At 49.1% G+C, this 25,915-nt stretch overlaps 1 protein-coding gene across 2 annotated transcripts in view; it reads left to right on the forward strand.

Moving 5' to 3' along the window:
* HIF1AN (hypoxia inducible factor 1 subunit alpha inhibitor) overlaps window positions 1-21,519 on the forward strand; it is a 77,050-nt gene extending 55,531 nt beyond the window's left edge. Inside the window, exon 5 of one of the 2 annotated variants that reach the window (XM_049646492.1) lies at window positions 20,646-21,519. In XM_049646492.1, the coding sequence (XP_049502449.1) occupies window positions 20,646-20,813 (168 nt within the window). In that variant the 3' untranslated portion in view covers window positions 20,814-21,519. The remainder of the gene's footprint in view (window positions 1-20,645) is intronic. The other variant, XM_049646493.1, reaches the window with a different exon arrangement.
* The last annotated feature ends 4,396 nt before the right edge of the window (window positions 21,520-25,915 follow it).

A 25,915-nucleotide genomic window follows, 5' to 3' on the forward strand; every position in this document is an offset into this window, starting at 1 on the left:
CTCTTAAAACACCATACTGGAATTGACTGTTTACTTGTATGTCTTCCACCCTGGGCTCTGAGCCCTGAGAACCTATATCTTGTTCACTGGTGTGTACTAGCACCTAACAGTATTTGGCATGTGGTATGTGCCCAATGAATGTTGTTTATTTAGCTTATTAATCAATCAATGATTAAATGCCTTCTGGTTTGAAAGCCTGACCTACTACCAGTCAACTTTCATCTGCTGTATGATGATAGTTTTGTCTCCCTGGTCATGTGTGGGGCAGAATGACTCTAGTAAATGAGGTCACCTGGTCACCCACCTCCTCAGTGGACTATCTAGGTTCCCAGAAACCTTCTAGCCTCCTATCTATAGATTTTCCAATATCAAAAATACTATATATGCACAATGTATTCTTAGTCAAGGTAGACTAAGTTTGTGGCTGTAACAACCCCCATCCAGTGGTTTAAGGCAAGGAAGGTTTATTTCTCCTTCATACCGTGTGTGGATCATGGTTGGGCTGGGGGCTCTGCTTTGCACTGGCATCTCTCAAGGACCCAAGCATGGATCTAAGAAGTCTTATAGTTAGGAAAAAAAAAAGTTAAAATCCTTTTAACCTGTTTAACCTGTTTCTCAAATTATTTGACCCTAAAATCCTTTCTGTTGTATAACACCTATTTCTATCCTATGGACAACCCCATGTTCAGAAATGCCAGTCTAAAGGAGTTGAAGCATAACAGATTTCTGTGGACATCTAATCGGTGATAAAATGAGTAAAGCAGTCTCTGCTCGCATTTACTGATATTTAAAATGTGTTCAAATATCTGTGGAGGCTTTACTTTGTGCCAAGTGAAGTGCTCTGCCAGGTGCTGGGGATACAGGACTTGTGAAATGTATATGGTCTTTGCTCTCATCAAGCTTCCCTTCCAATGGGAAAGACACATATTCAATCACTAATGGCCACCCTCACTATGCACATAAAGTAAATGTGTTCCAAAGTGCTGTGGAAGAAAGGCACAGGGTATGCAATGAGAGTGTGTAATAGAATGACCTTGCCTAGTCATGTAAGGCTGCCCCAAGGAAATTTATCTGCCATTTAACAGGATGAACAGTTAGTTAGGCAAAGTGGGGGTGGGGAGTAGGGGTTGTGGGTAGAGGTGAGAAATATATCAGGCAGAGAAAACAGCATGTTCAAAGGCCCTGAGATAGGAACAGAGAAGTCAGTAAATTTGGAACACTTGAGAAAGGGGGAGGAAACAAAGGCCTATATTGTACAGGCCTCGCTGGTCAAGTAGGCATTTTGGGTTTTATTCTAAGAGCAATGGGAGCCAATGAAAGGGCTCCCAATCCAACAGGGGAAATGCAGACACATTCAGCTAATTAATTGTATGGCTTTTTAGAGTATTTCGTTGGCATAGCATATTATGCTTTACAAAATGCTTTCATGTCATTATTTTATGTCTTCCTTGTAGCAGCCTCCTGACGGAGATAGTCCACGTATTAGCGTGGATGGAATCTGAGGCTCAGAGGTGTAAGCAACTTGTCCAGGGAGCTAGCCAGGGAGAAGGCATCTACATCCTGGTCATTTTACGTCTTAGGCCAGTCATGCAGAGAAAGCACTGGCTCTGCATGAGTTGGCCTTAGAATCTATGTCCTTGTTGGCAGAGAGGCCTTTTACTGAAGGGCTGTAGAGTGGGAATAGTGGTCAAGAGCCTGCCAAACTGAAATTCAAATTCCACCGCAGCAACCATTTACTAGCTAGGTGACCTCTAGCAAGTTACTTAACCTCTCTGACCCTAAAGTTATTTGGGTAACCTCTTAAAGTTACTATAGAGATTAAATGAGATCATTCAAAAGGTGTAAATGTCTGACACTTAGTAGGAGCTCAATGGATATCAGTTTGATTTTTTAGAGATGACTCTTTTATTTTGGAACCTTGGGATATACTGAATGTGGAAGCTAAATGAGGCTAAAATCCCTTCATACCAGGGTTCATTGTAAATGAAATGGGTTGAATCCTTGTGTGATTTTCAGACATTCAGGATGGTACAGCGGAGGAAGAAGTGCTGGGGCCTTTCTCAATAACAATGCTGATGCTCAAAGTAAAGACTTTACAGCTGGCACTTCTACTTTCTATACTGTGTAGGGGACTTCCGCAGATGATAATTTCCCTGGGAGCTAAGTGCAGGGGAGTAATTGCCTAGGTGTTCTCCCAGGTGGCTATTTTATGGTGGCCTTGAGAGCCACATTCAAGCATCTGTCTAGGGGTCAAGACCCTGGAGAAACAGCACTTAAGAGTCTCAAAGTCCTGCTAAACATCAGCTGAAAGGCCTTCCCAGGGAGTTGATATTAGGCTGAAGTACAGAGTCCTGGGGCACAGGGAATATCTGTGATTCACTGGGTATCCTTGACCATTTGTGGGGCTTCTAATTCAGGGCAGTATAGAAACTTGTGAGATCTGCCCTCCTCCCTAGGGTATGATGTTGTACTCTAAGAACTTTATATGGAGAAGATAGGCCTTGAGTTTTCCTAAGGCTTATCTTCTTGCAATTAATCTTTGCTCTTGAAGGTGGGCCTGCCAAAAGTGGGTAGTAGGTTGAGTAGGGTCTCAGAGAAAGGTCCAAATCAGTGACCTTCAAACATGTCTACTCTGAATCACGGGCTGAAATATATTTTGCATGATGACCCAGCATATACACATACACACATCCCTCTGAAACAAAATTTCAGTAAGCAGTACCTATACTTACATATGTGATGTACCTTGGTATTTTATTTTCTATTTTATTTCATTAAATTGATTTCCTGACCCACTAATGGATTGCAACCTGCATTTTGAGCAACATAGGTCTTATAGATGATGACTTATCCTTGAAGGTGATTGAAGAATATGTTATCCACGAATAACAAAATTCAGATGAACAATGGCAAAAGCTGAACAGACTGGCTGTATACTTTAAATGCTCATAGCAGGGGTGCCTTGGTGCTTCAGTCAGTTAAGCCTCCAACTCTTGGTTTTGGCTTTGGTCATGATTTCATGGTCATTAGATTGAGCCCCACATAGGGCTCCATGCTCACAGCACAGAGCCTGCTTTGGATTCTCTCTCCTCCCTCTCTCTCTGCTCCTCCCCTGCTTGCACTCTCTCTCTCTCTCTCTCTCTCAAAATAAATAAACATTAAAAAATAATTTCTAGAAATAAAATATTGAAATAAAAACAACTCAATGGAGTGGTTAAGCAGTTGATAACACTGCTGAAGAAGGAATTAGTAAATTGGAAAGCGAATTGGAAAGTACCCAAAATGCCTCTCACAGAGTTACGGTCATGGAAAATATGAAGAAGTTAAGACATGAGAAATAAAATGAGAAGGTACAATAGAGATATTAGAAATTCCAGAAGAAGAGAACAGAGAGAAAAGAGAGAGAAGAAATATAAAGATTCAATGGTGGCAAATTGGTATTGAATGCAAAAAAAAAAAAAAAAAAAAAAAGTTCTCAGTAAGAAGGAACACAACTGGATTCCCAAGCAGAATAAGTAAAAAGAGATTTACACCTAAAACTGTTAGTAACTCTGCAGAACATCTAAGAGAAAAATCTTACAAGCTAGCAGCATAATGACAATCAGGCAACAGGCTTCTCATTAGGAGCAATGGAAACCAGAAGATAAATAATTATAGCCTCAAAATTCTGAAGGAAAATAACTGTCAACTTAGAACCCAGGGGCGCCTGGGTGGCTTAGTCAGTTAAGCATCTGACTCTTAACTTTGGCTCAGGTCATGATCTCGCAGTTCATGGGTTCAGTCCCCTCGTAGGGCTCTGCATAGACAGTGTAGAGCCTGCTTGCGCTGTCTCTGTCTCTGTCTCTGTCTCTCTCTCTCTCTCTCTCAATAAATAAACTTTAAAACATTATTTAAAAAAATTTTTAAAAAGAAAATTCACCATCTTATAACTACTAAAGGTATAATTAATTGATTCGAGCAAGATAATCAATGGATGCTAAAATCCCTGGATCAAAAATATTTAGAGGACAGGATATTCACAGTCTCAAATCCTGCCCCTACCTACATCATAATGTATTACTCAGAGAGGGCAAAGGACACCTTTACAATGGAGAATCTTGAATGATGCTACCTTAAAAATGATCAAACGTATCATCACAAATAATGAGAGAAACTGATATCATATGCCTGTTGATATGATGCACTGAGAAGGAAACATCACCTACATGGTATTCCTGCCCAAAATGTTTAGCCTGAATTTAACCATGAGGAAACCATTAGATAAATCCAAATTGAGGGACAATCTGCTGCATGGACTTTTCAAAACTCATAAAAGACAAAAAACAAAAACAAAACCTTGGAGAACTATTCCAGAATAAAGGAGATTAAAAAGACAAAATAAATACAATGAAAGATCTTACATTGGGATGAGGGAGGGGCAGTTATAAAGAACATTACTGGGAGAATAGAAGGGTTTTGAATATGAACTCATCTATCAGGCAAATGTTAAATTTCCTGAAAGTGATCATTACACTGTGCAGTACAGACGAATGTCCTTGTTCTTAAAAGATATCTGAAGTATTTAGGGATGAAGTGTCATTTATGTCAGCAACTAACACACAAGTGTTTTAGAACAAGAAAGGGAGAGTTAAACCAAATGTGGAAATAGTTACAAATTGTTCGTCTGTATCAGAGTATATGAGCATTCATTGCAACAGTGAACTTTGCTGTACAGTTTTAAATTTGTCAAAATAAAAAGCTGGAAGAATAGAAGCAGTTTCAAAACAAATACAACAACACCTAATGAAAGAATGGATCGAGTCAATGATAGTAAATGGCTGTTAAAACCATTAAGTGAAAAGCTGATGGAGGGAAAAAAGCTGAACGTGAACTTTATAATGGATAGATCCAGCTGACAGCAACTGAGCCCACTGATTAATCTTGATATTTAAAAAGAAAAACGACGAGGAATTATGTGGTCCTGACGTGATGCAATAGGAAGTTCACACCAACTGTAAAATATTCTAGCCAAAAAATCAAATCTGAAGCCAAGCAACTCTGGAATCTACCATTTTAAAGGGACAGAGAAACATGTTAAATGATACCACAGGGGTGCTATCAGCAAAATCCAGAATGAAGGAAATTCCATAGGACAAATGGCCCACAGTTTCTTCAATAAATAAATTGCAAGAAGAGGAAAGAAAGTATAGCCTAGGAGTGCCTGCGTGGCTCAGATGGTTGAGTATCAAGCTCTTGATCTCTGCTTAGGTCATGATCTCACCCGTGACAGGCTCTGTGCTGATAGTGCAGAGGCTGCTTGGGATTCTGTCTGTCCTCTCTCTCTGCCCCTCCCCTACCTCTTTCAAAAACAAAATAAACATTAATAAATTTTTTTAAAGAAATTTTCAACAATTTAAAAAAGAAAGTGTAGCCTATAGAACTGAATAGATATTTGATGAGAGTAAGGAATTATAGTTAATTTTTATTTAAGTGAGATAATGCTATTGAGGTAATGCTAAAAGTGTCCTTAACTTTTAGAAATGAATGTTAAATTATCGACAGGTGAGGTGATTTGATGTCTGTGTCCAAATAGTCCTGGCAGATAGAAGAAATAAGATTGGCCCTATGTTGATAATTATTGAAACCAGTTGATAGGTAGAAAGATCTTTTAAGGGACGTCTGGGTGGCTCAACTGGTTGAGCATCTCACTCTTGATTTTGCCTCAGGTCATGATCTCATGGTTCCTGAGTTTGAACTCCACATCAGGCTCTGCGCTGATAGCAGAGGGATTCTCTCTCTCCCTCTCTCTCTCTCTCTCTCTCTCTCTCTCTCTGCCCCTCCCCCGCCCGTGCACCATGCTTTCTCTCTAAATAAATGAATAAATAAACATTTAAATCTACCTATCTATCTATGTATCTATGTATATTTATATTTGAAACCCTTCAGAATAACTTTTAACAAATAAGTAAACCCAAGTCACTCCAATATTTTCCCAGTATATTCTCCCAAAGAAGGCTCTTCAGTGTTAGAATGGTTGTTCCCTCACAAGTAGTACACAGGTTGAGACCAGAGAAAGAATTCCAAGTGGAGGGTAAAACCCCAGGCCATCATGGGGGGCCAAACCCTCTTTCAAATGGAGTGCTATTTACTTAGGGGGTGAGGGGCTCTGTCTTGTGTGTCTTAAACCAGACTGTTCCCTGTTGGGTGGAAGCAACATATTACACCTGGACAGCTCCCTGCCCCAACCTAGGTTAAGAAATGGGATTTGTAAAGACTAGTAGGTTGGATCCAAGGCAGAGGGAGGAGGTAAAATTAGATGTCTCTTTTTGTGAGGCTTGGATGAGGTTGAGGTCTGAGACCAGAGGGCAAGGATGGGGCTGGAGGGATGGGCGTGTCACTAAGGTGAGTGTGCTGTGCCAAGACCTAAGAGGCTTCGGGAGCTGACCTTCCTGGCCTTCATGCCTTTCTCCTTGGTGCCAGTTCTCTGGGATGGAGACAGAGCTCCTACCCATCTCCCCCTCAACCCCCCTGCCCATCTCCCTCCCACACCATTCTCCTCTCTTCTCTGTCCAGTTCTCTGATCCATTTCCATTCTCTCCTTCCTCAAGCCCCTTCCTCATCTCCATTTGCCATTCCCTGTCCTCCACCCTGCCAGACACCCCAGTTCAGGGTCCAGGAGAAGGACAGCTTTTATGTGGCTTGTAAAATTCTATTATATCTGTATTCAAAACCTAGCAGCTGAGAAACACTGGTAATAAGCGTGTTATTAAGCGTGTAAATACACTTCCACTCCAAGGCCTCTAAGGGGCAAGGGCTGGATTCTCAGGCTGGGCATCTCCCCTGCTTGTAAGTCCCTCCCCACCTGGCCTCCACCCCAGACTTGGACCTTGTGCCAAGGCCCAGGTCTCCTCCAGTCTCCAACCACCACCGTCCTGCAAAACCCAGACTCTTGGAGAAAGGGGGCGGGGGAAGGGGCCGAAGAAAAAAAACATTAGGAAAAAAACTCCCACCCAGAGAGCATTCTTTCTGCAGCACTCAGGAAAAAGGATGTCTCACAGGGGACGGGAAGGCGAAATTTTTTCACATCCAAATGGATTGCAATTTCCCTCCATTTAGCACCTGAAGGTAATTAGCTCGAAGAGACTGCCGAGTGCGAAACACGTTCACGGAACATTAACTCTCACACATTCTCCAGTTGCAGGGAATTAATAGGAAAGATTAAAGTTTAAAGAGAGCAAAATGCCATTACCTCGCCAGCCACCTCTCTCCGCGGCAGTCTCCAGCCCCCGAAAACCTTCGGCCAGTGCTTGGGCCGGGGCTCGGGTCTCAGCCTCCAGCCTGGCTGGCTGGGGCATCTGGGTGTGCCTCACCAAGAAGGCTAGCATGTGCTGATGTGCACGCACGTGTGCAAAACAGGGCAGCTCTGCAAGGCCAGTGCAGCCCCCCTCCCATCCCCGAGAAGTTTGGGGTGGACAGGGCAGGTGTGTTCTCATAGGCTGACTCCTGGCATTGGTGTGTATGGTGGCCCTGGGCGGGGGCGGATGGGGGAGACACTAGGAAGGGTTATTAGCTTGGGCGTGCCCTGTGATTTCGGTGCAGAGGGCGAGATCTGGCAGCTTGGCCGGCAATAGAGAAATGGAGGGTGTCACCTCCATTCCACTGGGTGAAGTGATGGAGAGAGTTGCTTCCACTCTTGTGTGGCAGGCAGGAGCCACAAACATACGCGTGCATGCATACGCAGGCTCCCACGACCACACACAGATGGCCTTTGTCACTCTGCTTTTTTCAAAGTTTATGTAGGCTTCAAATTGGAAAGGTTTCTGTGTTGCTTCAGTATTTTAGGAAAAGATGAAAGACAGAGAGAGGGAGACAGAGAGTGGGGGAGAGAGAGAGTGAGGGAGAGAGAGAGGGGCAGAGGCAGGCAGGAGAGAGAGAGCGCGAGATGAAATTGAGACATGGAAGAATTTATTGCCCAGAAAATTCCATTCTGCTATCTGATTCAAAAAGTCCAGTCCCCCCAGCTTCGGAAAATCTATTTTCCACATTTTAATACCCTGCAGAACAGTCCTCATAACTCATCCGAGTGTGTTAAGCACAGTTTTATTAGATCTGAAACAAATTTTGGTGGGGAGATACTATAGGTCATTAACCATGGAGTAATTTTATCCTTGTTTCCCTAATGATGCCATAATGGCGAGCGAATTTCTTAACTAAAGACCAAAGAACATTTTGAAGGTCAGTTTCATCTGTGAGCTCCTTCAAGCGCTTCTCAGAGAAGATTGGAAAACTCGCCGATTTTTTGAAGAGTCATTAATAATGTGAAAGCTGAAAGCACCCTCCATTTGCGTTCCTGCTTTTTACCTTTTAATTTTATATCGTCCCCGCTCAGAGCCCCGCTCCCACTCCCTCACCCTCCTCTGGACCTCCCGCCTGCCTACCCACCCCACGCAGGGAACAAGGCTGCCCCATACCAGGTACCAGGCTAGCTGTGAGGGGCAGACAGGGGCTGCAGGAGGGGAGGCAGAAGAGCTAGAGAGGCCAGGGCCCCAAAGAGATGGGGGCCTTTGCTAAATTCCCAGAATGTGGTGTACTGTGTGAGGGTATTGTTATAGGCATGGTACATGTGTGCGTGTGTGCATGTGTGCAAATGTGCAGTGCAGGGGACTGGGGTCTCTGGACTGCATGCTGGCTGTGCACACACATGCTAGGGACCAATGGGGACTTAGTAGTCTCTATAGGTGGGTGCCCTCTGTTGGACGCAGGTGGGGAAAGAGAACTGGAAACCAGCACTGGGTCCAGTGGCTTGGGCAGTGGGTCAGCTGGGGGACTTGAGGTATCTCCCAACAGAAATGGACAACACGTGCAAGGCATGAAACAATTGATAGCGCATTGTGAGCCCTGATTACAATGTGTGCACATGAGCGTATATGTCCTGGGGGTGGTGAGGTCATCAAGGCAAGAGCCCCAAGGGCCCTCTCTACTGGCAAATATTTAGACACTTGAAACAGTGACCATTGTCTGCCCATCCCTCACTCCTTGGACCACTCACTCCTTGCTCCCCAGGCCTGGAGCCCTTCATTTGCCCAGTTTACTCCCTCCTAATCTCCAGTCTCTGGCTCCTTGGACCCCCCCCCCCACCTCCCAGTTCCACCCCTTCCCCTGAACACTCCTCCCTCCAGCTCCTCACCTATCTGATGGCTATCATTGCAGGGTGCCCAGCCAGGAGCTGGGGTGGGACAGCATCTCTGTGTGTGTGCAGGTTTGGGGAGGAGGGGGCGGTGTGGTGACACTCCATGCTCCCAGATGTGGTGGCAGCGATAATTCCAATTTTATGCCTTTGTTATGGCTTTAATCACTTTCTTTATGCGTTTTGTTCCAGCGATCAGGGAGAGACACCTGATAGGCAAAGAGGATACCAGGGGAACCATTTTTATTTGGAATGTGGTGAGAAGTCTAATTAGAATCTGAATTCTGCTGAGCCTTGAAATGGCCAGCACTTTATCCTGATCGCCTTAGATATTGTTTCGAGTCAATCATCTGTCATGGTGCGGCAGGAGAGCCTCTCCCTTCACACCGCACCCCTCCCGCCACGGGGCCAGCCCAGGCACACTGGGGGAGGGGAGGCTCAGACTTCCGCCCTCGTAGGGGTCTGTGCCTCCTTCTGGGGAGGGGGTGCTGTTTGGTATAGCCAACCCTCCATTGGTGAGGGCTGTCTTTGCTGGGTGCTGAGTTTCAGCTCATGGGGGTGGAGAGAGGGGCTGCAGGAAGAGGGGCCTGAGAGGCCTGTATTAGAATTAGGAAATATTGAGGTGAGGCCAAGCTAGTCTGGGGCACCTCCTAAATCCTCTCAGTACACTGACCACCCCACCTCCTATCAATGGCTCACAGCGACTCTCCTCTCTTTACTGTCCCCTGGACATATTGTATCTCTGCCACCTGCTCACTGTCCCTCAAACTCACTGCTCCCATTGCCAACCCCTCCCTGACCAACACTTGCCACAAGTTCAGCTCCTGGTCTCCGACTTTCCTTCCTCCAGTCCTGCCGCTGGACCACCAATCCGCCTTGTTCTGCCATCTGTCGAGTCCCTGGACTGGTTCTACCTCCTCCAGAAAGCCTTCCCTGACTACCTGAACCCACACAGGTGAGCTCCTCGAGAGGTGGACAATTACAACACAGGCCCCCATCTGGCGATGGCCGCGCTGACTGCCGACACTCCTCCCACAAGACCCCGCTCCATTTATCTTTCTCCTGCCTTCAGATGATTTCCAGTTGTCCTCTCTCTTTTTCTAAACTGTTTTGGGGTGTGTGTGTGTGTGTGTGTGTGTGTGTGTGTGTGTGTGTCCTAAATCTGCTCAAACCCTTTTTGAGCATAGCAAAATGTAAAGTAGAAATAAATATTACTCTGAATGATAATTTCACCTCCCCAGTCACATCTTGTGCTCCCAAAGTCTGACCATTTCTTCCCTGTATCCTGCCTTTTCCACTAACTGTAAGCACACAGGATCAGGCACAGAGTGGGGAGCTGTGCATTGCCTCCAGAAGTCAGAGATTCACGGAAGCTTTCTGCTTCCTGCTTCCCCTCATACATAACCCCCAATACATACCTACTATGTGACAGATGTAGGCATAGTTGGGGGACTATTAGTAGCCAAAGGAAGTGCCATTTCTGGCAGGAAAGAGGAGCATGTGCTCTATGAATAATGTTTCCATGGGAGATGGCCAATGTGGGTCCTTTTTAGATGGTTGGAGCACTCAGTGGCCCTCTAGCCACTTAGTGTGCCCCATAAAGCAGAATGTCCTCATTGATGTCAGTATCACTGGGCCTCCTGGATGGTCACTGCCCTCTCGAGATTATCTATGTAGCCAGGGTACCTTATGTATGGTCCAAGGGGCAGTGTGACCAGATGCTGCCATAGAAAAATACAGACTCAGAGGGTCCCCAGAATACCCTTCTCAATCTGCTCACTTCCCCATCCCTATCTGGACCCAAGCTTGAATGCAATCCTGACTCATTTTATTTGAGGATGGTCTCTTTCCCTCCTTGCACCTCAGTTCTTCCTGGTCCCTGAGCTGTGGGCAAGGAGTGGGGATGGCACTAACCATAGTCCAGCAAATCATGGGGCTTGTTGGGAGACGGTTCTCTGGAATGCATTGCCAGGACTCTATTCCTTTCTCCCTCCCAGCAGCCCCTATCCGGAGGCATGGCTGTACTGACACCACACTGATGGATGGAGAGTGAAGAGATACAGGGAGATGGAGAAGGAATCCATAGCCAGGGGTCCTCATTTATAGGGGAAGGCAGGACAGTGGCCGGAGGGACTTAGGAGCAAGCTTCCTAGTGGGAAATTGCAAGCTGCCATTAGCGTTTAGGTACAAGTTAATATATCTGAGGGAGTGTGTGTGTGTGTGTGTGTGTGTGCGCGCGCGTGCGCACATGCACGCGCGCGCACACACACACACACACCCGCATATGATGGAGGGTCAGTAGGTGAGGGGTTAAGGTCCCTGTAGGGAAGAAGCAGAACGCTGGCACACTTGGTCTGCCCATCTAGAAGGGTGGGAGTTCAAGGGTGGCTCATGCTCCAACTACTGTTTCTCCATCTATACAAATAGTGGGGAGATGGAGCTCCTGGCCCAGGGAGCACATGTGTTGGGTGAGGGTGGCGGGCGGGAGGACAGAGATGCCAAAGCTACTAAAGGCCTAGTCTCTTCCCATCTCAGACACCCTCAAGGCACTGTCCTCTCTACATCCAGAGCTCAGCTGCAGCGGGGGGAGATGAAAAGGAGGAGAAACTGTTGGATAAAAAGAAATTCAAAAAAAAAAAGTAAGTGAAATATTCAAACTGGAAAGTGATATTATAGAAACTGCAGCCCACGGCTCAGTGCATTCAAATTTATTCAAACTCGGCGCCTGACAGTGATGGATGCAGCAGCTTTTCCCACAATATGGAGAAGGCGCGGGGGCATTTAGGACTGTGGGTCCCCTCCGGGAGGGTGGGGGCCCACACCACCTCCCATGCTTTGCTCCTCCTAAATGGGAAATGAGGTTCTGGGTCCTGTCCCCTCTACTTCCTAAACCCCACGGTTCCGGGGATGCTGGGGGACCTGGGCATCGCTGGCCCGGGTGCTGGGGTATGGCCCAAGATAGAGGTAGCCAGCTGTGGAACAGAGTGCGCTCTAGTGCCAAGGAAGAGGGTGGTCAACCCTGTCCAGGGGATGACCCGACGAGGGTGTCACCTACATCAAAAAGAAGAGCATGGCTGTGTGGTTTGTAGCCAAGTAAACAGCATGAACCTTAGAAACCCCTGAGTGTGCTGAGATCTAAGGGTCTCAGGAATCCCAAGTCAGGGGGCATTCGGTCCCAGTGGCTCCCACTTTCCTGCCCATTGACTCCCACCTTTGCTCCATCCAGGAGAGGGACAAGAGGGCCTCTGGTGAAACCTCAAATCTGGGGGCTTGGTGTGAGCAGTGGGCAGGTGATAGACTACCCTGCATGCTGTGCCCCGGAGTAGCCCTTGCTCCCAGGAGCACCCTCCAGCCTCACTTCTCCCCCGACAAGGTTGCTCCCGGCCTCCCGTCCAACCTCTTGACCACCAGGCCCCACTTCTGATTCTCAGGCCCCATCCCCTGGGAAGCCTTGGAATACCAGTCACTCGAGGAGAACTACCCATCTCCTGGCTGCCTTGTCCACTGCACTCTCCTCCGGCGTCTCTAACCCTCCTTCTCTGTCTCTTTCTTCCCCTACAGTCTCTCCCAAATGTAGCCACAGTGCAAAGCTCTCCACTGTTCTCTCCAGTCTCTCAGGAGATCTTAGTCACTTGGAAACTTGCAGCTGTCACCCCCGAGCAGGTAATGGGAGCACTGATCTCTAACCCCCAAGCTTCTCTTGAGATCCAAGCCCACAACCCGGGCAGCGCAAGGCTCATACTCAAAAAGCAGCCTGCATGCCTCTCCTAAAGCCAGCAACAGCATGTGACTCCCGACTTTGTTGGTAGCCCTGTTGCCCACCCACTTACCCTCACAGAAGCCTTGGAGCCCCTAGTCCCCTGCCGTCCTCATCTCTACTTTCAATTAGGGTACAAATTCAGAGATGCTTCCTTATTTCTTTGGTACCCATCTTTGCCTCGCCATCACCACTGTCTCCAGGAAGGCCCTTGTCACAGCTCTCCCAAGCCTCTTCACTTCAACCAACAAACCCTGTTGAGTGCAAGCCATGCACCAAGTCTCCAAGTGTGGCTTCTTTCTCCCAGCGGGGCTCTCTGCCTCTGAGTTCCATGTCTCCGGTTGTTCTACACACTGCTGCCAGATTCATTTTCCTAAAGCACAGCTCTGATCGTGCCACTCTCCTGCTCAAAAACCTTCAATGGTTCCCCACTGCATACTAAATAAAGTACAAACTCCTGACTCCTATATTCATGGCCCTTTGTGACCTGGCCCCTTCCTCCCCCTCTCTCCAAGACTTCCCATTACTCTCCTTCATGCTCATACTTGCCAGCCAAATTGGACTCTGAGTGGTTCCCTTGCACACTCCCCACCCAGCAACTTCCCACCTCTGTGGGCTGGTCCATTCTCTTCTTCTGCCTGCGATGCTGTCCTTCTGGGATGGTATCACTGCCCAACACCCAGCTTATCTCTGCCCATCAATATCCTAATTTTCTGCAAGACCTGATTCAAGTAAAGCCATCTTCTGAATACTCCCTATAAATTGCTTAGCAAGGTGCCTGCTGGTTTTGTTGTTGTTGTTGTTGTTGTTGTTGTTGTTCACCACCACCACCAGCAGTGGTTTCTCTTCCCTGTGAAATTTCTAGTCCTCTACAGCTTTCTTGGCTCTTATTTTCCCAATAGTCATTACTAGAATGTTTGCCCTACAGCTGTCCTGGACTATAAACCTCTTGAGAGCCAGGCCTAAGTAACGTTCATTTGTTTTTTTTTTTTTTTTAATTTAAAAAAAAATTTTTTTTTAATGTTTATTTATTTTTGAGACAGAGAGAGACAGAGCATGAACGGGGGAGGGTCAGAGAGAGGGAGACACAGAATCCGAAACAGGCTCCAGGCTCTGAGCTGTCAGCACAGAGCCCGACGCGGGGCTCGAACTCACTGACCGCGAGATCATGACCTGAGCCGAAGTCGGCCGCTTAACCCACTGAGCCACCCAGGCGCCCCATAAGTAACGTTCATTTGAATTGTCCTCAGCCCCTGGCCCAGGAGGCTCAGTAAACGCCTGTTGAATAAATAAATGAATGAGTGAATGAATGATGGAATGAATGAACCAAGACAGAAAGACTGGCTTGGACATGACTGTGTGACACAGACTTGGCTCTTCTGAGCCTCCATTTCTGGGCAGTGACCACCTAAAATTTCCCAGTCATTACTCCTGGCCCTCCTGACATGTGTCCAGGTGAGCTGGGACATGCGTGTGCAGGTTATATGACAGGTGTGTCACCGCTCTAAAGAGAGAGAGGAGTGTGGCAGAGTTCAGCCTTCCCAACTCATCAATCAAAGGGCACTTACTGACAGCTCTTGAGAGCTGGCTCCAGGCTCTGCTGGGGTTGGGGGCGGGACGGGTGGGGGATGAGGCCTGCCCTCTGGAAGTTCACAGTCTAGTTGCTCCTTCACCCCTCCTGGGACTTTCAGGCCACAGGAAGTCAAAGGGCTCCACCAGGGACTGCGGACAGGGATGTCATGCTGATGGGTGGGGTGAGCCCTTTCCTCCAAGCTGCCCTGAAATGCTACTTAATCCAGAAGTGGCTCTTTTACCCTCTTGGTGTAGATCTTAGTGCCCCATCCCAACTGGAGCTCCCCTGGGAGGTCTCTTGCCTTCTGCAGAATTCTCCACCACAGAGGCCAGAACCACACAGCTTGAAGCTGCTGAATGGATGGGTGGATGGGTGCTGTGAATAGTTGACAAAATAAATGAGTAAATGAGCAACTAGCTAAACACACGGATGAACAAAGTGCTGGGCAGATTGGCACAAATCACACAGTCGGCATTCACTGAGCATCTACTATGTACCAGGCACGGTGCTAAATCCTTCAGCTGCATTGATGCATTTCATCTTCCCTTCAGCCCTTGGGGTAGGAGCTATCAGGACCCTGCAAGGGAGAGGCAACTGCTGCTCAGGGGAGTGAAATAAAGTGTGAGAGGCCCTAGCTCTGCAGGGAGGAACCTTGGTCTCCTGCCCCAAACTCTTCCTGGCAGGGGGCGGGGGTCATCTGCTCCCTCCCCAGACCACAGACCACAGGCCCTCGGAGAAGGGGCGGGGAAGTGAAGCTCCTGGGGAGGAGGCTCACAGGTGGTGGGGGGTATTGTGGGGTCTCCGTCCCGCGCGCGCTGGGGTTGGGGCGGGGTGGGGGGAGCTCTGGGCCCCACGTTTTCTCTCCGTCCCCCTGTGAGATTAGGCGGAGTTCAGAAGAGGCACAGCCGAGGAGCCTCTGTTTCCCAAAAGGCGGCTTCCCAGCCCCCCTTCACCCACCTCCATTGCAAGAGGGAGCGCCCTCTCCCGAGGGGTCCCCGGCGCTGGGGGGCGCCCCCTCCCGCCGGCCCCCCGCCCCGGCGGCCGGTCCCTCCCCTCGCGGCCTGATACAAACAAGCGCGCTAAACTCCGGGAGATTTACAGCGGGCGGCTGGGCGGCGCGGGCCCCCGGCCGCCGGTGAGATATCTCCAAACAGCGCACTAACCACTTTCCATTTTATACCTCACCAGCTTTATAGCATCTTAAGGATTTCTGTGCACGGCTGGCTTCCCGCCCAGGGAAAAAACCCAGCCTTGTAAATAAATACTAAATATATATGAACAGAGACGACAGCGAGAGCCGCGGAGGAGGGGGAGGGGCGGGGGTGCCGCAGGGTGGGGGTGCGGGTGGCGGCTCAGGGCCTGGCGACCGACGGGGAGGAGGGGGGCAGGACATATTGGGGTGTCCGAGACAAAGGCGACAAGGAAAAAGCACTTGACAGGCAAAGTGAGGGAAACTGAGACAGCGCCAGAGAGGGAGGCAGAGAGAAATGGAAAGATGGAGGCTGGCTGGAAGTGCTCCGGGGTGTGTGTGTGTGTGTGTGTGTGTGTGTGTGTGTGTACACGGAGGACTCCCTTAAAGCCTAGGGAGAAAGAGAAGGCTCTTCCAACCCTGCCTCTCTCCTTCCCACAATTTCTGAGGGGTTGGGGCTCAGGGATGGTATTACCATCCGTGTGTGTGTGTGTGTGTGTGTGTGTGAAAGAGAGAGAGAGAGAGAGAGAGGTGTGTGTGTGTGTGTGTGACAGGAGTATGTCATGATGTGCTCCAAGGAAAGAGTTTATGTTTGTGTGTGTGAACCCATGTATGTGCAGATGTGTGTGATGTGTGTTTGGGGTGTTTGGTGTGGGTAGGACTGTGCCCAGTGGGCACTGGGCTTTTGGGGGGGAAGAATGCCTGTGGTGTGGTCAGGGTGCGAAGCGGGTTTAGGACATATTGGGGGTGGCGATGAGGCAGGCGAGTTCGGAGAACGTGTGCAGCTTTGACGTTGAGTTGAGGGCTGAGCAAGCATATGTGATCAAATGTGTTTGGGTGTCTTGAGGTGTGTGGGGATCTAGGGGGAGATGAGTCGTGAGCTCAAGTAAGCCAGGGTGGACCTTCAAAGGAGCATGTGTTGGGTCTGGAAGCAAGTACCCACTTGTGTGTTGGGGTCTGTCAGGGGTGAGATATGACATGCTACCAGGTGGTTACATCACCTCTTCCTCATCCTCCCTCTCTGGGTCTTTCTAGAGGCTCTGGGACTCTCTGCCATGGCCACCAAAGAGAGGGTCCCCAGTGCTGACTGAAGCCCCATACTACCCCAGCCCCCAGCTCTGAGGTCTCTGGACAGGAGCCAGATTTGAACCGGGGAGCAGGAGGGAACATCCTCTTCCCCTCTCAGGGGACCCAGCGATCCCTTTTTGTTCCCCCCCCTTGTCTTCGATATTAAGTATTCAAACCTCATTTACATCCTTATTTTTCAATTTGCTGCCACAGTAGTTTAATTTATTCGATATAATTTCTTTTTCTGAGGGGACATTAATCATTGCCCTGTGCTTTTGGGCGCCTGTGGGATCTCTGCGTGTGTATGTGTGTGTGCGCATACACATCTGTGGGGGGGGGGCTCTGTGTGCGAGTGTGCATCTGCGTCCGTGTGTATCTGTGCCTGCTCACACTTGTGTCTGTGTGTGAGTGAGGTGCAAGTTTGTCGTGTGGGTGTGAGAGAGTGTGTGGGTCTTTGTGAGAGGGTTTTGAGTGTGAGAGGGTCGGGGTGGGGAGGAGGTGTGGGAGGGTGGTGTGAGTGTGCTACATTGATCAGGTCCTCTTTCTCCTGGTCCTTCGTAGGATGTCAGCAAGAAGGGGAAGTGGGGCACACTCGAGGTGGGGTCCTCCCAGTACCCCCGGTCAGCTTTCCTTTCTTGAGAGTGTGCCCTGGACAGTTGTAGCTAGAAATGTTCTAGAATCCCTGGTCTCTGAAGAAAGAGAACTGAGAGAGGTGGAAACACACAGAGATAGGGAGAGACAGACAGATGAGAGAAAGGCCGGCCACGGCAAAGGAGGAAAGAAAGAGGGGGAAAGAAACATGGAGAATGATGGAGAGAGACGCAGGAGAGAGGGAGAAGTGAGCAAGCCGGCAGCGTCTCAGCCCATAAAGTCCCTGGAATGGGAGGAAGGGGCGCGAGACTCCCGCCTCAGCTCAGGCCCAGTCATGGCTCAGTGCAGTGATGGGGGGCGGGGGGGGGGGGGGGGTGGGGGGGGGAGGACTGGTTGCTCCCAGGAGCTGAGATGAGTGGAGTGGCTTGGGGGAGGCTTGTTTGGAGAGAAGAGGCAAGAGGAAGGGGTAAGGGAGAGGGGGGAAGAGAGAAAGCCCCCCTTGGTGATATAACTCAGGGGAATGAAGCCAAGGAAAAATTCCAGTGTTGTTGAAGGGATAAAAGGGAGGAAGCTCCCAGATGCTAGCTCCCCTCTCTACCCTCAGTATATCTGGGCAAATCCATGGCTTCCTAAGACCCTCTTTTCGTTCCTAGCCCCTGAACCCCTCAGTTTTCCTTCTCTGGCATGTTTTTGGAACTGCCAGGAGCTAATGGTAAGGTCACCATGACATCTCACTGAATCTTTGTAACAACTTGAGGTAAGAGTCGGTCTCCCCACTTCAGAGAGGAGGAGAGGAGAGGTCAGAGCTTATCCAAAGTCCAGAGGAGGTCCAGAGCCAGGATTTATGGCATATCTGCCTAAGGGCACATGCTGAGATTTTTCCCCTCCCTCAGCTGCCTCCTAGGGTCGTGTCCACCCCAAACCTTCCTTTCTCACCACTATACAGGTATGACACACACACAAAACAATATCTGGGACCCAAGGGTAAAGGAGGTGGCCTTTTGGGGGCAGGAGTCAGGAGGCTGGGGGGGGTGACCTACTATAGCCTTAGCCCAGCTACCCCCAGCTGTGAGGACATTGAAGCCCAGGACCTGAGTGCCCCCAGGGCTCATATGGACCCTGTCTTTCCTCTCATCCAAGGGTCAGAGTCCCCTTAAGGATCCCTTCCAGGGGGCGCCTGGGTGGCTCAGTTGGCTGACTTCGGCTCAGGTCATGATCTCACAGTTCGTGAGTTCAAGCCCCGCATCGGGCTCTGTGCCGACAGCTTGGAACCTGGAGCCTGCTTTGGATTCTGTGTCTCCCTCTTTCTCTGCCCCTCCCCCCACTTCTCAAAAAATAAACATTTTAAAAAAATAAAAGAAAGAAAGAAAAGACCCCTTCCAGAAGGTGGAGGCCAAAACCCACTTAGGCTTGGACTGGCTGACTGCTTGGGGCCTGGTTTCTCCACCCAGGACCAGTTTCAAACAGCTATGACCTGCCCATTTTAGCCTTACCCAGATAGTGGCCCAAGGCTCAGGGTTTAGGGAGAGAAGCTTTTTCTCTGAAATTATAAAAGTGAAATTTTGAAAAATGGTCTGAAATTGGACTTCATGGGACCTCAGCATTTGAGCTTCCAGATACCTGACTATCTTGAGGTCTATAGATTTAAATAGTCTAATACCAAATCCCTGTGATCTGAATGTCCCCAACAACCAAGCATTTGAGTGCATAGGTGGGACCTAGGGCTGATAATGAGCGTCTAGGTGGGAAATCCGAGATGGAAGAGTCTGCATCATTCCAGCCTCAGATCTTCAGCCCCACCCCCACCTTCCTTGTGCTGTCTCCCAACCCAGAGAGGCCGTTCTTTGATCCTTACCCTCCAGGAGTTGGGCTCAGGCCTCACACCCAGGCCCCAAGCACAGACATGTCACACGGAAACCATCACCCACTAGGGTCAGTGATAACTGGGTGGCGGTGAGAGAGGGGGTCCCTGGGCATGTGGGGAGGGGGCAAGGGGACAGGCCTGGGGCCGAGGAGAAGGTAGCGCGTTCATTTGAATAATGGGCAAAATCAAATTAATTCTACATTAAATAGTTGTGAATAAAGGGTTGAAGTCAGCAGTTTCAAACTTGTTTTCCTTAATTACTTTCCGTGTTTAATGTCATTAAGAAGATTAAAAATTCATTAACAAGAGTACTAAAGTGGCAAATCAGGAAAGCGATCACTCCAGGTTAGAAACTCCGCTGAGGCCGCACAGTGAGCCTTCTGCAGGGGGCATGGGTGGGGGTGGGGGCCGAGAGGGTTGGGGACAGACAGGCGCTCACACACTTACACACTGATACACAACAGCTCCATAAACACACGTCCATAATATCGGTGGGCATCCACACATGGATACACGCACACTCAGATATTTTCACTCATCCATACCCAGGACTTCTGTGATTGTGGGGAGACAGTGTTTTGGGGTCTGTAGCTAATCGGGTCACAACTCCATAAATCCCTCTCCTAAGAAGGAGAATTAAAGATCAAACTTTCCTGACAGACAGTGCAAGGTCATAAGAATCAGTGTCAGCTCAGTGGTGTCCGAGTTCACTTTCCTGTCTCCTGGTCTTGTCTGTCTGTCCCTGTCTCCCCTCCCTTCGCCATCCCTCCCGCACTAAAGGGCTCTCTCAGGGCAAACCTGATCAGTTTCCTGGGAGGAGCTGCTGACTTTGAAGCTTAATTATCCTGGAAAAGGATCCCCTTTGTCTCCTTAGCTTGTTGGGGAGGGGGGAAGAGTCACGTTACCTCTGGGAGAAGGAACAAGGAGACAAAGGGTAACATGGGTGGGGAGAGGAGAAGGCAGAAACAGCTGGGGAAGTGGCACCCAAGTGTCCTGGTCTTCAGAGTGGATCCTCACTCAGTCACCCATCGCTAACCTCACCCTTTCACCCTGCCTTTTCGCCCACCATGTTGGCTAAACCCCTTCCTCCCCAGTGCCATACTTTACCCCCTTCACCATGAAAGGACCCTCCTTGAGTCAGGACAATGTTCCCTGTGGCTATCACAATCTCTCTGACTGCATTTCTGTTTTTTTCTCTAGGCCCCAAACTCAGGACCAAGTCCCTGAAGGGGTCTAGGCTGCCTTGGGTGCACCTGTGCCTTTGTGGCTATGGTATGTGTCTGATGGCCGTGTTGGTAATTGTGTGTGTGAGTGTGTGTGGGTCTGGTTACATGAGGAGAACCATAGTCTCAGCTGGAGAACTCCGTATTAATCATAAACAAGTACACCTGGACAGCCTTCCGATTCTAATGGAATGAATTCCCTCTCGTTTTATAGGTGGGAGAGCCAAACTCTGGGAAGATGAAGTCCTCCTCAAGAGAAATGAAAACGTGGGCCTACACAAAAACTTGTACAACAATGGTTGGAGCAGTATTTTTCATAATGGCCCAAAAGTGGAAAGAACCCAAATGTCCATCAACTGGTGAATACGTAAATAAAATGTAGTATATCCATACAATGGGATATTATTTGGTCATGAAAAGTAATGAAGTACTGATTCATGTTACAACATGGATGAATATTGAAGACTCTATGTTAAGTAAAAGAAGCCAATCACCAAAAAACCCCAAACACCATGCATTCTTTTAGTTCCTTTACACAACGTGTCCAGAGTCAGCAAATATACAGAAAAAGAAAATAGATTAAGAGTTGCTTAGGGGCGCCTGGGTGGCTCGGTCAGTTAGGCGTCCGACTTCGGCTCAGGTCACGATCTCGCGGTCTGTGAGTTCGAGCCCCGCGTCAGGCTCTGTGCTGACAGCTCAGAGCCTGGAGCCTGTTTCGGATTCTGTGTCTCCCTCTCTCTCTGCCCCTCCCCTGTTCATGCTCTGTCTCTCTCTGTCTCAAAAATAAATAAACGTTAAAAAAAAAATTAAAAAAAAAAAAGAGTTGCTTAGATCTGGGGGTGGGGAGTATTGGGGGAAGAGGAGAGACTGCCAATGGGTATGGGGTTGGGGGGAGATGGTTCAAATGTCCTAAAATGTCTCACAGTGAGGGGTGCTGGTTTGATTAAGCGTCTCACTTCGGCTCGGGTCACAATCTCATGGTTTTGTGGGTTTCAGCCCCACGTTGGGCTCTGCTGCTTCAGAGCCTGTCTCCCTCTCTCTTTGCCCCTCCACTCTCTCTCTCTGTCTCTGTCTCAAAAATAAAGAAACATTTTCCAAAAAATCTTAAATGGCTTACGGTGATGGTTGCACGACCCTATAGATCTACTAAAAACCATTGACTTGAACACTTTAGATAGATGAATTGCATGATATGCGAATTATATCTTGATAAAGCTGTTATTTTTAAAAAGTAACATGACTTGCTTAGGGTCTCCCAGCAACTGGGAGGTGGCACTGGTACTAGAATGTGGTCTCTTGACCCTAAGCTCGGTGCTCTTTCCACGAGCCCTACAGTGCCTCAAAAATCCTGCCATGGAGACTCGAAGGCCAAATCCTATATGTGCAGGGGTGTCCACATCACATCTCGGCTTTTCTGTGGGGTTGTCAAATTTCTGTCTCTGAGAGTGCGACTTGTTATGCGTGTGCGCATAAAGATTTGTGGTCTCACAACTGTGTGGGCCTCACCAAGCATGGCTCTGCACATCTGCGTGTAGGCCCGTGGATCTCTCGATTGTGAGCGTTGTCTGTGCCCATGAACTTCTGCTCGCTGGCGCACCGTGTCTTGGGGTGTTTGCATTTGCAGGTATATATCAGGTTGCGCCCAAGTCTCTGAATGTCAGCGCATGCGTCTGGGCCCACGAAGCCAGGGGACTTCATGGGAGTCTGTGTTCATGTGTTCTTGCATGGCAGTGTTTCTACCTGTGTAATGTGTCTCAGTGGGCGCCCGTGGATTTCTAAATGCGTCAGCCTACGAGTCTGGGCTCGTATGCCTTCACCTCTGGGGCTCTGCCTGTGATATGTGTTAATGTGTCAGTGCATCTGTACACATGTCCATCCACATGTTGGTATGCTGGCGTCCACACAGGTCCATCTGTGGGCGTTTGCACCTATGTGGCAGGGGCCCATGGGCCTGTCCATCTGAGTCTGTGTGTCTGAACCCCTCCCGCAGGCACCAGCCCCAGAAGGCGCCTGCCTCCCCACCCCCGCCTCTGACAGCCGTGGAGAGAGCTACACAGTAAATTCATGGCCGCCCGGCTGGGAAACAGGCGGCTGCAATGGAAAGGAAGCATGGATTTGCATATTGAATTAAAATTAAGAGCTAATTATGCAAATAAATTATGACATTTGGCAGGAGAATTTGCTTCAAGATCATTTATTACGTTCTTTTTATAACAGTGTGAGCATTTAACGGTCAAAGACAATATTTTAAGGGAAAATTAACGCAAGATTATTAACCTAAAAACAATTCCACATTAATGAGATGGTGAGCTGGTCCCCCCCACACACCTGGGCAGGTCTAACGCCTAGACTGGGAAGGCCTTTTTCTCCTCCTCTCCTTCCTTCTCCCAGTCCGCAGGGGTGCAGGTGGCAGGGGGCTGGGAAAGGGTGAGTGTGCCTGGGTTTGTATTTCTCGATGGGGAGGTCTTGCTGAGCTGAAACTCCCACCTAAGATCGGAGCTCTGGGCTGCATTTAGGAGGCGACACAGAGGATGAGTTAAGCCCCACCCCCAAACATGCCTAGTCGTGAAAAACATGATCTTGGCCTTGGGAAGCCCCCATTCTAAGGAGAAAGACAGAGCCCCACCGTAGAAATGGCTCTGTAAATACCAGTTGGATGGGACCTGGAAAGTAGGGGTTAAACAGTGTGGTTGTGCCCCACCTTATCCAGCCCCCTCTCTCCCTCCTCCCAGATTCCCTGGTGTCCTCCAGTCACTCAGTGCTCCAGAGCTCTGAGCCCTACATCCCTCCAGGTCCCATTGTCTCGATTTTCCCTACAACCTTAATCTGTCAGCCTCGCTTTCATTTTTGCGAAGTGGCCAGGAAAGCGGGGCTCTAATCTGGGTTTCCCTGGGATGCCCTAACACATCCTACACCAGTGGGGAGTAAGCCCCGAAAGAAGTGGTGGGTGATGTCATACGTGGGCCCCAATTTTCTCTTTGCCAGTGTGTGTCTGTGTGTGTACATGTGCGTGTATGGCATCTACTCTACTGACCCCTGTGCAAGCTCTGTGGTGTGCAGACTCTTAGGGCAGACCTTTGCGGTGTGGTTCCGTGGAAGGGAGCCCAAGATCTTCCCACGGGCTTCCCTGCTAGGTGAAAGCCTTTGGTTTCCGGAAGGCCCCTGTTCCAATGCAAACAAGCTCCACGGGAGACAAGATGGTATATCACCTGCCATCACATGATGCCAGTATTTGGTTCTTCCTAGAGTGGCCACAGGAAGGGACAGCCATTCCTCATGCTTGGCTATACCTCCAGGCCCAGCACTTCCTTCGGGTTGTGCCAAACAACTTTGAGACAGGGGCCGGGTATCGCCGGGGCAGAGCAGGGTGGCGGAAAAGACTGTGGCTTTGGACTAAGAAGACCTGAGGTCATCTCCTCTGCCATTTACTGGCAAGTCCCCTCTCCGGCCCCCATGCTGGGTGTCCACCCTTCTCCACCCTGTTGTGGACTTGGGAGGCTGGCCTACAATCCGCATCTGCAGGCTCCCTTGGGTCTGACCAAAAGGGGGCGCCAGCGGGAGATGAGAGGGAATTGGAGTTTACTCCTTGAATCCCTTCTGTGCTGGCTGCTGCTGCTGCCTCTCCCTGCGGCCCTCCCTCCTGGTTCTGGTCACCCGGGTTGGGCACGGCTTCCCGCTGTTACCGGCCCTGTGACACTGCATCACTACTTCCACTTTTTCTAATCCTCGCCCCTACTTTTGTAAATAGTTGTTTTATTAAACTCTCCTCAGATGAACCAACAGAGTATACTTCTTATGTTTCCTGTTGAAGCTCTGATTGGGACGTCCCCAGAGCCCCTCAACCTCCTCATCTGTAAAACAGGGATGGTAAGATACAGCTGACAAATTACTAGTACACATCCAGGGAGATCATGTGTACCAAGGGGCTTTGCGATTTTTAGATCCCACATCCGAACGCATGTCTCCAGGTAGAAAACGAGACCAAGAATTAGGCTGATGTCAAAACCACCTCTGCTGTGAAGATCTTGTGTGCCTTTGGATGACTCATTTTGCCTCTCGGGGTCCGATTTCTCACTGACAACATGCGAGGCCTGAACTCCTAACTTTAAGGTGCAGTTGTAGAAAGTGGTGATTCTATGTTCATTTTGCTGTTGAGAAAAAAGAGGTCGGGTGACATGCCCAAGGTCACACAGCAGGTTCATGGCCATCTGCCTGAGAATCTACCTGGGGCGTAGGAGCCTGGGTGGGGTCCATTTTTGGACCTTGGAGGCCTGATGGAGCAGACAGGCCTGGCCAGAGGAGCCCAGGGCTGGGGGCCTGTCCCCACGTCTGAGTGGCTCACTCTGCCTCCGCAGGCAGGGTGGACCATCCCCTGGAGAGAAAGGGTGGGATTATTAATAACGGCGCTAATAAGAGAGAGAAAACAAAGCCAGCAGGGCCTGAGCATTTTTTAAATAAAGAAATTTCCCTCATCTCGTGGTTAATTTAAAAGGTTTATTTCTTGAAATGAACCCTCTTCATCAAACCCCCGATCCTTGAAGATCGGAGGCGACTGCGAGTGCCGGTAATGAATTGATTTGTAACGTGAGCGACACGGCGCCCTCCCGCCCGTGCCCACTGCGGGCCTTTAATCTGCGGTGTTTAAGGGGAAATGAGCTTCTCCATCTTTTGGCCTGAAACCCAGCACCAGGCACCGGAGCCAGCAGGCAAGGCCCAGGCACAGTAGATGCCCCCAACCTGACGGGTCCGGGTAGCAGGCCACCAGCTCCCGGCTCCTAGCACCTCTTTCCCTTCCTCTTAGGAGGGAATCAGAAGAGCCCCTCAAACCGATACAAACCAAACCACACGGACCCACAATCAGCCGAGCAGATGTACCGCCATATCCACACGCATGGTTTCACTGAGCCATCATCAGACCACGGCTGCGCTTAACTGCACAATCCTCAACGTCACATAAATGGTCTTCCTTCAGGTAGAAGAAGCAGAAATAGAGTTACACAGACCCCCTCTACTTATTATCATAAGCATCCGTAGAACTGCCTCCAGGCCTGGACATCCAGCCACACGGGAGCACATACTCTGGACAGAAGACCTGCATTTCTACAGGCACGACAATGCATTTGGGAATATTTGGCAATGCAGAGGTAGTGGCATGGCGTGGTAGGGACTCCATGGGCTTTGAGCCATAGAGCAGGATTTGAATCGAAGTCCCGTTATTTCCAATCCGCTAGGCCTTTCTCAATCTTGATCTCCTCATCTGCGGAACTAGAGCAACATCTCCCTCATGGGGTTCTTGTGAGGGTGACATTATGTATCGCATGTAAAGTTGTCGATATACAATTTTATTATTACGTAAATTGGTAGCTTCCTGGGGGCACCTGGCTGGCTCAGTTGGAAAAGCACGAAACTCTTGATCTTGGGGTTGTGAGTTTGAGCCCCATGTTGGGTGTCGTGATTCCTTTAATACATTTTTTTTTTAAAAAC

Source organism: Panthera uncia, chromosome D2, assembly GCF_023721935.1.
Source record: "Panthera uncia isolate 11264 chromosome D2, Puncia_PCG_1.0, whole genome shotgun sequence".
In the NCBI taxonomy this organism is placed as follows: domain Eukaryota; kingdom Metazoa; phylum Chordata; class Mammalia; order Carnivora; family Felidae; genus Panthera; species Panthera uncia.